Source organism: Otolemur garnettii, unplaced genomic scaffold, assembly GCF_000181295.1.
Source record: "Otolemur garnettii isolate 467f Iridium unplaced genomic scaffold, OtoGar3 scaffold00016, whole genome shotgun sequence".
Taxonomy (NCBI): domain Eukaryota; kingdom Metazoa; phylum Chordata; class Mammalia; order Primates; family Galagidae; genus Otolemur; species Otolemur garnettii.
The window spans coordinates 18,360,113-18,375,222 of NW_003852411.1; the positions used below are offsets into that span (position 1 = coordinate 18,360,113).

The 15,110-nt window shown below is 37.8% G+C and overlaps 1 protein-coding gene across 7 annotated transcripts in view; it reads right to left on the bottom strand.

Moving 5' to 3' along the window:
• RABGAP1L (RAB GTPase activating protein 1 like) overlaps nucleotides 1–15,110 on the bottom strand; it is a 665,252-nt gene that overhangs the window by 7,509 nt on the left and 642,633 nt on the right. For 5 of the 7 annotated variants that reach the window (XM_023510850.1, XM_023510844.1, XM_023510847.1 and 2 more), the window contains 2 exons: nucleotides 14,826–14,918; nucleotides 3,194–3,304 (listed from right to left, as the gene is read on the bottom strand). In XM_023510850.1, the coding sequence (XP_023366618.1) occupies nucleotides 3,194–3,304; nucleotides 14,826–14,918 (204 nt within the window). Of the gene's footprint in view, nucleotides 1–3,193; nucleotides 3,305–14,355; nucleotides 14,661–14,825; nucleotides 14,919–15,110 lie in introns of those variants that run through there. The other 2 variants (XM_023510848.1, XM_023510849.1) reach the window with 1 other exon arrangement.

The following is a 15,110-nucleotide window of genomic DNA, read 5'->3' on the forward strand; positions in this document are numbered from 1 at the left end:
GCCGAGCCGAAACTATTCTTAAAATAATATTTTTCTGATTATTAAAGTTAGGCATATTATTTAATATTATATTCATATATGTAAAATGCATATTATAATGTACTTTATTTTTCTAATTATTAAAACCTATAATGCTCATTTTTACTTAACCAAGGGTGCTTAAGTAATTTAAGGTCTTTCTATAAATTGGAACAGAAATATAAAGATTAATATAAGAATTGGACTTAAATCTTACCATCTGGAGATTCCCAGTAGTAACATTTTGATGTACAGTAGAACCTCCTTATCTGACCACGTCCCTACATTGACCACCTCCTTAAGTTCACCGAATTTTCACAGATCGGACATGCACCGATCAGTACATGCACATGTACATATCAGTACACTAGGCCTAGTTCCTGATGTTGACCACCTCGCATGTGGACCAGTTTGTGGTCAACTTACAGAGGTTCCACTATATGGAGAGAGTGGGGCATCTAGCTTGTAAGCATGAAACCTTCGTACCATCAGCAACCAAAGAGAGAATTAAATATGGGTGATGTTGAGAAAGGCAAGAAGAGTTTTGTTCAGAAATGTGCTCAGTGCCACACCTTGGAAAAGGGAAACAAACAAGACTGGCGCAAATCTCCACACTCTCTTTGGGTGGAAGACAGGTCAGCTGCTGGATTCTCTTACACAGATGCAATAACGACAAATGAATTGCCTGGGGAAAGGATACTCTGACGGAATATTTGGAGAATGTCAAGAAGTACACCCCTGGAACAAAAATGACCTTCACTGGCATAAAATAAAAGGCAGAAAGGGCAGACTTGATAGCTTATCTCAAAAGAGTTACTAATGAGCAGTGATGGCCCCTGCCTTATTTATTAAAAACAGGAATGTCTCAGGACTTTTTTATGTGTACCATAATTTAACTGATCTCATATATCAGCATTCAGATCATGAATGAGTTGGCAGAATATTTTTGTTGGATAGTCTTGATTTGACTAAGACTGGATTGTGGTTAAATAAATATGATCAGTTTTTTATATTTTGATAGTGATTCCAATTCAGTAGTTGGAATCACTATTATTTTCCCGTTCTAAAGAAATGACTGAACTTGATTTGTAATGTCCAACCTTTCACAAAGATGATACATTGCCATCTTAAAGCCTACTAAAGATTGGTTTTATATTTATATTTATATTCACAGAATATATTTATAATAAGTACGGGGGAAATCCCTTCAGCACCTCAGAACCAGCAAGACTCACTGATGGTCTAATTCGTGTTCATCAGCCTGTCAGAGGTGAGGGCTGGAGATGAGGTAGCAATGTTTACTTCATATCTTTGGCCTTAACGATGCCAATCTAATTCCTTGTATCTACTAAGATGCTGCCTTTTATTTATTGAAAAGCATTTTAATGGGGTTTATATGTAACATAAAAGTATATATGCATCAGTTTCTTCATTTATAAAATGAGGAACTGAAATAATACTTGCTTCCTGGAGTCATTAAGGAGAAGAAATGAGATAATGCTGATAAATTGCTATTTTTTGTGCTTGGCACATGGTACTCAGTAAAAACTCAATTTTGTTATTTGCGTAAACCTCTCAAAGGTTTAATAAATACTACCGACTACATTCCTCTCATTCTCCTTAGTTCATTTTACTGCATCCGCACTGAGTCAAACTGGTTGAAAATGTCCTCGTTTAGTTGGCCAGTTCAAGAACATTATTAATGGACAAAAGATTCAAAATGGCAGGATTAAGTGTGAGTCAAGTGGCAGCAGAAAGCTAATATGAACTAACACTAGCTACAGTGCTGACTGAGCACAGTGACTGCATTAATACATTCATTACATAGTGCAGCAGGCTAAGTGTGGTTCTGCCTGAATGGGAATCCCTCTGTCTTCATTGGTTCTGACTGTCTTATTCACACATTTCCCATCCCACATCCAATAACTTCCAAGTGGGCTGGCCGAGTGGAGTTTGTGGCTAAAAGGGCCACAACTTTAAAAAAAAAAAATCATTCATTTTCTGGGCTGCTTTTTCTACCTTCTATATATCCTTTGTCCCAAGTAGCAGTTTTAGGTTTTTTTCCAAACTCCATTTAGTGCTGACTCGCTCAGTTTCCTCCTGACCCTGGTAGCATTATTTTCCTAAACAGGTCTTATCTTCCTTCTTACTGTGGTTAAAATTTTGAGCTGCAAAATTAGCTGTTTATATGGGTAAAAGGGAGCATTTTGTGCCATCCTTCAATTTTAAACATTTATGCAGATTTATATTATTACTGGATTTATATTTTAAATATTGTCAGTGTATAGTTACACCACAGGTAATGACTCTTTTTTTACAGGCTTGACAGCCTGAGTCTAAATTTTTCTGACCCTGCACCATCTGTTGGGAGTAGTTCCTTTTTAGGAGTCAGAAAATAGAGTGGCAATTTTAAATCCGCACAAGACTGCTTCCGTGCTGCCAATTATCTCTGAAAAAGCCAGCAACAGAAAACAGGAGGTCCTAAGACTGTCAGCACTGTTGGAAAGAACAGGAACGTTAGCCAATTTAAGGTCTCCCTAGCCACAGCTAGCATTGACTGAACACATCCTTCGGAAGTGCTTCACCTTATTTAATTCTTATGTCATCCCTACGAGGCAGGCATATTTTTCTTCCTGTAGACATGTTAAGAACTGCCCAGGATCATGTGGTTCATAAGTGTCAGTGCCGAGATGCACACCAGCCAGTCTTGCTCTTAGCCACTATGATGCCTTGCATTGCAACAATCCAACTCTTAATGTATATTTATATTCCATATGAAACTTCACGTTTATTATAGATTTCTTCCTGGAACAAAAAGTAAGGTGCCTCCTAAGGTTGGAGTGCTGTCAGCAAAATGTACTCTTGGTGACTGATGTTTTCAAGTAACTATGCTGGCTGCCCTTAGTAGAGGAAAAGTACTGATATAGGTAAGTCGTACATGCTATGTGAGAATGATCCACGCTCTTCTCAAAGGCTTGCATTTCCCACTCTCTCCAATTAGGATAAGCAAACCCACTGGCCACTATTCATTCATCTAATCAAGCAGCTCACTCACCTCAAGAGCAAAGCAAGCCTGGAGGGGAGGGGGAGAGGGAACCACAGTGGGAGCACTTGGGTTCTTGTCCCAGAGGAAGTTGTCACAGTCTCATTCCTACCTAATGAATGACAGGTTTACCTGATCCAGATCATTCCGTAGAGCAATTTTGCTGGTTACTAGTTCATGGGCGAGGTCATCATTCTCTTGTTCCAACCTCATGCTGGCCTCCTGTAATCTTCGGTTCTCCCTCTGCAGGAAAAGAGCAACAGCCAGAGGATGGTCATTAGCAGTTGAACTTAGAGCAAAAGTGAAGGGAACTGGTGAGGAAAAACAAACAACAACAGCAAAGTGAACTTTGAAGGTGTAAAAAGGGGAAGGCGTAGGTGGCGCAGGAAGGCAGGATTGCTGTCTGGGAAACAACAGTGAGTTTAGCTAGCGGTGCAGGTGCAGCACTCTACCCAGTGAAACTTACAACTGTCCCTTAAACCTTCAGATGGGACGTCGTTATAAAAAATGTGCCACGAAGACCAAGACTTCCAAACATACCCCCAGTCCTGTGAACTTATACCTACTAGATATAGACCTGGAAGGTAAGACAAAGGCGATACTTTGACACATGTACAGCAGTCCCACCCTTGACCTCAAGAGAAACCGCAAGACACGGTAGGAATGCAATAGGGAAAAATCATTAGACATTTCTTTGAATTGTTTTGCCAAGACCAGGGCTCAAATTAATTGAGTATATTTAAGAGCACTAAATTAAGAATCAAGATACATGGATTTATGACTTTGCTATCTACTGACATTTTTATTCTCTGAGTAAAGAATACATTTATCTTTCAGAACACCTATTTTTTCTGTTAGGGAGAACAACAGTCCTTGTGATAAGGTCTCTAAATGTTTTGATTTTTTAAAACTTCAGATTAAAGGATTCCTAGTAAAATAAGTTACTGAGCTTTTGTCCCCGTTGAACTCCCTGGAAAAATCTGAAACAATATTATATAATGACAGAGCCAAGTCATTAATCCTTATAAAGCAAGGCCTCCCCCTTAACTAGCCATTATGAATTCGGTATGTACACCTGTATTCTTAGAATAGCAATTCCATTGCAAAGTACCAAAAGTGCCTTCTATGCTACTGTTAGCAGTTACAGGAGATTCAAAAGAGAGCTGACAGGAAAGACTTCAATGTGCTGAGACCTTCCTGTTTTTCAGATTTGCAGTCCTAACAGTCTTTTCTGCAACGGTGGCAAAAACTCAGATAAAACACTGATACAAAACCAGAAGACAAACACATGTTTTGGAAAATAGTGTATTATACATAGCATACCTGGTAAGGTGAGGTTAAGTTTACTATCTACAGAACAAGCTGACACTGTTATATAGAAAGAAGCAAATCTCATTTCTATTTTGTTTTGAAGAAAGGCTAAGGAACAGATGGTAAAGGTAAAGTCTGAGACTTTCCAGGAGGCAGAAGATCCCTACACAGGGAAGGCCATTAGAGAAGTTAAAGGACAAACCTGCCCTTTGATTATAACCAGCCACCAGGGCCCATATCTGTCCTTTCTTCTGGAAAAAGCAGACTGTGATAAAAAGCAGTCTTTTAAAAAAAGCAGAGGAATGTTAAACCATTCTTGAAAAAGATATATGCTTCAAAAGATAAAAACAAACTTAAATACTGGTAAATAAATTCACAATAACATTCCACTTAGTGTTAAAATACGGGAGAAAAATATTTAATAACAGAGCAAATGCTTATGTTACCTTGTAGGAAAAAAAGACAAATACCTGGGAAGTCCCATTTTTATAACAACATGAATAACAGATATTAACTGTGGTTAGTAGATGATTTTTATTGTTTTCCTTGTCCTTTTAAAAAAGGTTTTCAAGTTTCCTAAAACGAATTTATATGATACATTTGCAATAGGATTCTTAAGCTTTTTAAAAGTAATTTGAAATTTCAATTCCACTGGAAGGATAAATGCCAAAATGAGACAATTTTTAAAGCCTGCTACTGTCAGAAGGTCACTTTCTACATGAAACCACACTATCTGTTCCCTGTAACCAAGACATAATGTAACCCCCGGAGTACGGCCTTGCCAGGAGCCCTTTTCCCAGATATTCCTGATAATATTCATACTTAACAGGGGCAACTTGTACTCAGCAAATTCTGTCTGTTCCCTCAATCTACAGAAGTTCTACTCTCCCACAGAAGTGTGATAAACGTAGAAGCTAAAAAAATATATTTTTAAAAAGCCAGGGCACATCTACAGTTGAAGTAACCCAATTTCTAGCATGTGCTAGAGAGTTAGTCTTTATTTCTAACATAACTACGACTCCCCTTTGTGGAAACAACTTATATACTTACAGAAAACTTAGATTTAAAAAAAAAGTTTGAGAAACTTTTTCAATAAATTTCCTTCTAGGCAGGAAAGAGGGAAAGAGGAGCAATACCCAGCACGATTTCAACACAACGTATTTCACAATGCAGACGGCTGAGGCAGGGGAAGAGACTGTTCTCATTTCTTGACAAATCCCTTCAAGAGACTAAGATAAGACTACTTCACTACCTATTCCTGAGTTAGATGCCCTACTTCTACTCAAATTGTACTTGTAGAATTTCAAAGTACAAAAATCTCCCTCAACTATTATTTACATGGCATTAACTTGGCACAAGTAAAGTGCTCCAGCTACCAGTTTTTCAGGTTACAGTTATTTGCGCAGAATTGAGTTAAAAAAAAAAAAAAAAAACCCTCCAGGTAAAGTCACAGGCTGTTGTGGAAAAGTACTTTGTTCAAGTATTTAAAAAAACATACCAGGTAGCTACTACACCATTGATTAGAGATAAGAGTCTAATGATCATGTATTATATAAGAGAGAGATGTGAACTCAGCTGAAATTCTGACTGGTAACTTCTCATGACAATGGCTGTTGCAACTTGAACCCTCCTCACAGACACTTAGCTAATGGGGTAGGGACAATCTTGGAGAAAGACTTGGGAGAAATTGAGTGCCAGTCCCTACCAAGCAAAATAGCCTAGGAGGCACACCTACTGGCTTTTGCTTAAGCAATGAAGCTTTCAATTCAGTGTCTGCAAAGCAAGCAACACAGTGGGAAGTGTCAGACTCCTGCTCTGCACTCACAGACAAGTGGGAAAGCAAGCTACGGGGCCAAAAATGCAGTATCGTCCTCCGAAGTATGAACCTGAGATGGTGGCAGGGTGTCCTCCGGTGCTACTGAACACTACACTCAAACACTGCTACCGAGATGGAGATTTTCTATGAAGAAGAACTTGTCCACACTTACATGGAGGGTTACACAGATGACATTACTTTGGTTGTCTTTTCCAGGCTTTCCCAAGGAGCCTAAACTATTTTCAGTCCTGAAAATAGCTTCAAGAAAAAGTTTGTCTTTGCAATAGAATGGAGAAGAGAGTTTAGTTTGGATGGACTTGGGAAAGTTAGTAGCCATGCTTGATTAATTTTGAAATGTTGACAAAGGCTACCCATAGGAGGCTGACTTAAAGGCAGCCCTGGTAACCTCAGTCAGCCCAGAGACACTCACATGCTATGAGTTTGTACGAGCAGGTGTGCTGAGTGCTCAGAGCTTCTGGACAAGGCAGCAAATTGCTTTTCTCCTGTCTTTCAGAAAAGATTACAAGAGACGCTGCTTACACAACCCTTAAAACTCGTATCACACTGGCTGAGACATACTCCATCTCACACAATTCACACCATTTGAACAAACAGCAGACAACTGTCCTCATTAGTTCTCTCCCCTCTTGCATAAAGAATGTACAGCTGGGAAAGTTTGGTTAGTAACTTTTGGGAGGAGGATACTGCATTTTTCAAAGAGACAGACATCAGTATCATAGACACACACAGATAAAAAACTTACCTCCTCAAAAGTCATAGAGCAACTACCGTTTTCAATCATAGGTACAAAGACAATTGAAAAAAAAAAGAATATCCAATGAAATTAAACACCCAGTAATAATTTATGAAATGGCAATAACAAAAACAAGACAGTTGTTAAGGCTCTTTGGCTTCCCCTTAGAGTGTCACACACTCTAAGTTCTCTCTGTGACTGCAAACATTCAGCAGAAGAAGTACACTGGAGGCAGCCAGTGGGCAAGTCTCAACTCGGGAAGACTCATATGCTAAAACTCCTCCCTCTCCACACGCCACTTTGCAGTCTGCAGAATGATGAAAATGCTACATGTGGGACTATGAGAAACTTCTGTGTGAGTTGTTGATACTGTGTTATTAAAGCTGGGTGGAAGGAACTTCCTTATATGAGAAAGTCAGAAAGCTTGCAAAATAGTTCATCTTCAGGTGAAAGAATGAAACTGCTGGGCAGGGAAGTGCAAAAGAAAACCTGATCCCAGATCTTGTTTGTGTCTGGGAGCTAAAGACTGAATGAAGCAGTTCAAGGGATGGTGAAGGTCATGTATTCTGAGATATAAAACCAGAGAAATGTGAACTGGCAATTGAAAGAAAATAAACTAAGTTTAAAGGAAAAAATGATGGTGAGGGAGGTGGCCTTATAAACCAAGCTCAATATTTTGGGTGTGTTTTCTGCTGCTATGATGAATTCTTGGCACATGTTTTTGAAGACATTTAGGTGTTAGGAAAAAATGTTTTCCTAAAACATGTTCCAGCAGTTTCATTACTAATAACACACTCAGCTCTCACATTCTTTCTTTTGGATACCTCTTTTAAAAGAGTTGATAATCATTATATTTATATTTTCAGATGATAGGTTTTTGACATACAAAGACACATGCCTGTAGATGAAATGTTTAAATGTCTATATTATCCATAAATGAAGGTTCCAGAAAGAAAATCTGGATGTTTGAAGCTGTTTTACACTTTTCTTCTGTATTCTTCACATCCAATCTTATCTTTCTGGTGGAAATTTAAAAAAATTAAATGTCAAATTAAACCCAAAATCTTGTCAGTAATAAATGATAGTTGGCAAACCAGACCTCATTTCTTTTAGCATTTAAAAATCAATCTTAAATTATATTCTAGCACAGGGGTCAGCAAACTTTTAATGTAAATAGCGGATAACAAATATATTAGGCCTATGGTGGTCTGTGTTAAAAATTTTCAACTCTGCCAGTGTCATGCAAAAACAGCCATACATAGTAGGCAAACAAATAGGTATGGCTGTGTTCCTATAAAACTTTATTTATAAAAACTGGCAGTGAGGGCTGGGCAAGGTGGCTCATGCCTGTAATCCCACCATTCTGAGAGGCAAGGACAGTGTATTACCGGAGCGCATAGGTTTGAGACCAGCCTGAGCCAGAGTGAGACACTGCCTCTAAAAATAGCTGGGTGTTGTAGCAGGGGCCTGTAGTCCCAGCTACTCGGGAAGCTGAGGCAAGAGAATCACCTGAGCCCAAGAGTTACAGGTAGCTGTAAGCTATGATGCCATGGCACTCTACCAAGGGTGACAAAGTGAGACTCGGTCTCAAAAACAAAACAACAACAACAAAAAATGGCAGTGAAACAGAACTGGCCCACAGACCATGGTTTGCAGATTCCTTTTCTACTCCAGCTCACTAATCAATTTTTATTTTATTTTATTTTATTTTATTTTATTTTTTTTTTTTTTTGAGACAGAGCCTCAAGCTATCACCCTGGGTAGAGTACCATGGCATCACGCTCACAGCAACCTCCAACTCCTGGGCTCAAGCGAGTCTCCTGCCTCAGCCTCCCAAGTAGCTGGGACTAGAGGCGCCCGCCACAACGCCTGGCCATTTTTTGGTTGTAGCCATCATCGTTGTTTGGCGGGCCCGGGCTGGGGATTCGAACCCGCCACCTTAGGTGTATGTGGCTGGTGCCTTAGCCACTTGAGCCACAGGCGCCGAGCCCACTAATCAATTTTTAAAAACACAAATGGGTTATAGATGGTGTAGAAGCATATTAATTTCATATAATTTTCTCAGTAATATTTTCAGAGAAAGAAAACTTTCTAAAAATTAGTTTTGGGATAATTCTGAAGATCATCAATAAACATACTTACAAATTATTAATGTGCCTAACACACTTCTCCCAAGTGGCAAGCATAATGGAATCAGTAGGCCAGTACTGTCAGAAACTACCCACTCCTTTTTAGCTACATTATTTGAGAAGCCTCAAAAGGGCTTAGGTTTGCATCTTCACCATCCTACAACTGTGAATTTACTGGGTCATCCAAAATCAAAAGACTGGCAAACTTCTAGAGTTGATCATCAAGTTATCACAGTCAAATAGAAACCATCTTCTTGCCAGCTGTGGTGGTCCATGCCTGTAATCCTAGCACTCTGGAAGGTTGAGGCAGGTGGGTTGCTTGATCTCAGTAGTTCAAGACCATATCGAGAGTGAGACCCTGTCTCTACTAAAAATAGAAAAATCAGCCAGGCATTGTGGTGGATGCCTGTAGTCATAGCTACTTAGGAGGCGGAGGCAAGAGGATTGCTTGAGTCTAAGAGCTTAAGGTTGTTGTGAGCTATGATGCCACAAGCACTCTACCAGGGTGACAGTGACACTCTTGTCTCAAAACAAACAAACAAAAAAACCCCTACCCCCCCAAAAAACAAACACCTCTTCTTATTTATTATCCACTAAAGCTTTTCTTAACATAGTATTTCCAAAAACCAACAATAGCTTCTCTGTGATTTGAAAAAAGTAATGAAATTTAAGTTCATTTTCAGTGATTCAAAAGCTTTTTTCAAAGATGGCTTTAGTTATCTTGAGTTCCTTGAGTAAGGAAAGGGCCAACACTAAAAAGGGCCCAACATGTGTGTGTGGGGGTGTCCTCCCCCCATTTTTTAACAGGTAAGAAATTTGGCATAAGTTAAACTTCATTTGTCAAGTTATAAAAAATGTAATTAATTGTCCTAAATCATTTCATTAGATACCTAAGGATGGCAAAAAAGTATAATTAAGTTTTACTTCAAATATTTTGTTTGTACTACTTTTACTATGTATAACTAAATAGCTTAACTTTAAATTTCATGTTGGGACAACTGCTCTACAACAATCAGTACATGCAAAAAAAAAAAAAACTTTGTGTAAACTTAAGAGGAATCATTTTCTTTCTGTTTCAATTACATTTTGATAAAAATAATTATGATGTCTAACTAATTTCAAAGAAAGAAGTTAAACCTTCCAAATTTAATTATACTGAACATGGATAGGAGAATTCAATTAGAAATTATGTATTATAATACCATCTGTGTCCCAAACCCCAGAGAGTTTAAACATTCCAGATTGTTTCTAGTATTTTCCTATACAGAACAGGTAACCTTTATTATGCTTTGGGAGATTTGCTGAATTTAATTAATTAGCTGTGTTTTTTAAGTCTTAACCCACATTTGTGCAAGTAGTTCTTTAATTAAATAAGAAAAGGATATCATTCTCTAAAGGTAGACAAAGGCTTCAGTGCTCTAAACAGTACTATCAATTGATTATGTCACTAGAAAACTACCTTCTCCCATGATGGAAACAATTCATTTCCTTAAGAGAGAAAATAGTATTTTATTTTCTGAAATTGCTAACTGCTTATTTGTTACTTATTTTTAGGTTACACTAAAATAGCTACATATATTGATGAATGTGTACATTCTGGAAACCTGTAAAAAATGAAAATATATTTGATGTATTTCTATCGCCAAATATTTATCATGTGAAATCAGTCAATAAATTTACAAATCAAAATATCAGAGTAAACAAATATTACACAAATTTAGCTAGATCCAAGTTAAGAAGGATGACAAAAAAGAGATTTAGAATACTCTGTATTCTTCTTCCAATTAAATTTCCTTTCTGTCTCTTTGAATCTAGTCATGAAAATAAGCAGAAGGAGTACATTAAAGGCTGTAATTGTGGGGTTCCCTGAGTTTCAAATACAATCTGGTGCCAAGACTAGGTAGCACAGGTAGTGTGTATATGTATTACTACTTATATATGTATATGTGTGTGTATCTATAACATATATTCTATTTGGAAATTAATTGGTATCACTAAAAATGAATGCACTATCCACTTTTGTTGGCTTTTCCTCTATAAATAGGGGTAGACATAAGATCATTGGTCATTATTAACTCCAATTTCAATAGGTGAGTCTCCTTCCCACAAATACGTCTTCTACATGAATACTTCTGTTGTGACTTGGGGTTCACAAAAAGAAGAAAGTGGGCCAGATACATCCGCTTGGAACATTCTGGATTTTGCTTAGAGGCATTTTTTTTGGGAGATGTAATTCACATATTATAAAATTCATGTTTCTAAAATGTATAATTCAGTGATTTTAGTATATTCACAAAGTTGTACAATCATCACTGCTACCTAATTCGAGGACATATTCATGATGGTTAGGGTTTTAAAATTTAAATTTATGCCAGCCCTATTTCATCTCTTTCTTCGTAGTTAAGATTTAAGTGTTGGCGAAAGTAAGTGAGTACAAAGGTACAACCTGAGAATGTAGATATTTCTTTTGCCATAAAAATAGACAAAGCAAACAGTGTGACTGCTGAGGGCTACTTCTACATTGTGGGATCTTCAGTCCCCCTCTGGCTCCCGTGTAACAGCCTTTTTAATGTATGCCACCATGTCTAAGAGAAATAGCTTTGAACTAAAATATTTCTTAGAACATCTTATGGTATGATGTTTAAAAAAATTCCCATAATCTTCCCAACTCTCTTGTCAGCTGGCAAGCTAGGGGGGCATTGACATGGCATTTCAAGCAGTATAAATTCTAATGTTGAAGAGAGGTTGTTACTGAACAAGTTCTCAGTGCCCTCAAAGATCTTCCTAAATTAGTCTTTTTTTTTTTTTTTTTGAGACGGAGCCTCAAGCTATCCCCCTGAGTAGAGTACCATGGCATCACACTCACAGCAACCTCCAACTCCTGGGCTCAAGCGAGTCTCCTGCCTCAGCCTCCCAAGTAGCTGGGACTACAGGCGCCCGCCACAGCGCCTGGCCATTTTTTGGTTGCAGCCATCACTGTTGTTTGGCGGGCCCGGGCTGGGGATTCGAACCCGCCACCTTAGGTGTATGTGGCTGGTGCCTTAGCCGCTTGAGCCACAGGCGCTGAGCCCCTAAATTAGTCTTAAGAGCTTTCATTAGTAGGACTGCTAGTCTCAGACTTATAAATTACAAACAAAGCACTCATTCCCAGGACAGAGATCTTATTCTTGATGGGATTAAATTTAGAAAATGATAAAAGATATTTTCTGAGATACACTACAACTCTAATTAAGATAATTATAATTAGTTTCTTTTTTTTAGTTTTACAAAAGGAATTTATAAGGAAGATAATTATAATTAGCTTCTAAAACTACATATTGATCATCTAAAAAACTCAATCTGTTAATAGCTGGAAACTGTGTTGTTAATTGACACATTGAAAATGTAATTACAAGTTGAAGACTATGAATTTGCCAAGTATATCACCAGGAAAAATGCCTGAACGTTATTAAAACAGTATAGAAAAAAGGGTACAGAGATATTACTTAGCTAATGTGTTGACAAACTTATTATAATAATAATACAAAAGAAAGATCTGAAATGTGCAATTAAGAAGCCAAAACATTTGAACTTAAAATAGCTGCTTTAAAAACAGAAAAAGTATAATTCTACTTGTGATCCCTCAATAAAAACTATACACACTGACCGTCTTACAGGTTATATGTAATAAGTACTTAAAAAATATGCTTCATACTACTTATTTATACATACCTGCTTTGAAGTCAAAAGGATTTCAGACACAATAACAAGTTTGCTTTTAAATGTGCTTCCTTGCTCTCTTTGATTTTAAAGCACTCTTCACAGATTTTATGCATAATGACAGCAGCAATAAGAAAATTGGAAAGATACAAGCAGTAGGAAAGCTTCATTCTGGATGCTCAATAATATTTATTCTATAATTACTACCTTCAAGCCTTTCTAAAGCAGCATGCTACGTGACTTACATATAAATCAGTTGTACTGAGGGGATAGTGATGCTGGGAATTAGCTTCAAACCATATCTTTTGGCACTGTACTGGTTAACAGTTATCTACAATAGCAGAAGGTGGGATTTTATCAGTTCTTCTTTTTTTTTTAAAAAAAGACAGAGTCTTAATATGTTGCCCTTGGTAGAGTGCAGTGCCATCACAGCTCACAGCAACTTTAAACTCTTAGGCTTAACTGATTCTCCTGCCTCAGCTTCCCAAGTAGCTGGGACAACAGGTGCCCACCACAACGCCTGGCTATTTTTTTGTTATAGTTGTCATTGTTGTTTAGCAGGCCTGGGCCGGGTTCAAACATGCCAGCCTTGGTGTTTCTGGCTGGAGCCTTAACCACTGAGCTATGGGTGCCAAGCCAGGATTTTATCAGTTCTTGAGGCAGTCCTATAAACAAGAGGAGACCGCTGGGTAGCAATACTTGGGAGAAATATGAGGATGATGAAAGAGGGACTGGAGGGACAGACCCAAATCAAGTAATATTATTCTAGTAAAACTTGGATAATTCATAGTAGGAGGTTTCATAAAACTAATAACAACCATTTATTGAACACCAAAGAATGTGCTGAGTAACATACGACACCCCTCATATTCACAATAATCTGTTAAGGAATTGTGTATATTACCCCCTTTACAGATGAGGAAGACATAGCCCAAAATAGTGAACAGTGGCATAGGGATTAAACCCCCCAACTTGGATTCAAAATTCTGTGCTCTAAAAAAAAAAAAGAGCAGGATTTGAATGCAGGTCTGTCTGACCACAAAATCCACATACTCCTGCTACCGTGTGCCTCTTAAATTCAGCAACAGAGACAAGATGGACTGTGTGACTGCACTGCCCATATTCAGCTCTCTGGCCACATAAAGGCAATCCTAGTTACAAAGTGGAAGTCACCTCACTGTGGGTGACTTAATAATGCCACCACAGTACTTTTCTTGGTAGAACATTTTAGCATTGGAACTCAGTGCAGAAAACACAATATTCTTTTACCTTACTGAACTGATGTGGGGGGGAGGGGAAACTGTTACTCATCTGTATGAGTTAGTAAAATTAAAACATATTAAGAGAGACTACAATATTTCATTTAAAAAGTTGGAAATCAGTATTTCCCAACACTGTACCCTGGGCAGAGTGTTGCTAATTATCATGGAAGAGATTGATCCTCATAAATGGTTACTTTAAAAAAAAACACCACAATTTAAGATATTAATCTAAAATCATTTGATTCTGAAACTACAACCTGTAAGTCAAATGTCACTGTTATTCCTATATTCATTTGTGGAAATAAATGTTGCAACAAACACCATTACTATGCTCCATATACCTTTGTGGTTTTTATTTTTCCTTTCAAGTGAGTTTGTATTTTTAACATTTGCTACACACAGAGGTAAGTTTCAAATATCCTTGTGCCAGTCTTGGAATAGTTCACCTTCTAAAAGTCTTTGTGGATGTGACCAGGCACAGTTAAGACCGTATTTTGCCATTTTCCTTTTTTTCCTCATTTTTGAAAGCAGAAAGCCACTTTCTCTCTTTTTCCCTCTCTTTCTCTCAGCTTCTTATGAAGATTCCCCGTATAAATGCAACAGCTGCAGTTACCTACAAATATACAAACTGAAAGAGAAGAAATATTATGTTTGGCTACTTAGGAGTCTCCTGAAATAACAACATACCTGGACAGTTGGCATGACCAGAGAGTGTCTAAAGCAGGCAAGGAGAAATACAGGGAATTGAACTTGTCACACTGCTGCTTTGACAGGCGCCAAGTGCCTCCCATACCTTGTATCTATCCATTGGGTCTTCCTGCTGCAGCTGACTCTCTCGCATTGCCTGATATTCTTTCTCATATTTCTTCAGCTTCTTGGTTGGTACCTGCAGGGATTAGAGAGAAAGCATGTTAGACAGGATACCACTTAGGAAAAAAACAAAGTAATGTGTTTCCTAATTAAGTGTCTGGTATTCTAAGGGAGGACAATCTAGATTCCAGAGCTAGAGTTGGCAAACTTTTCCTATAAAGGCCTAGACAGTATATATATATATATTTTTTTTTTTTTTTTTTGAGAG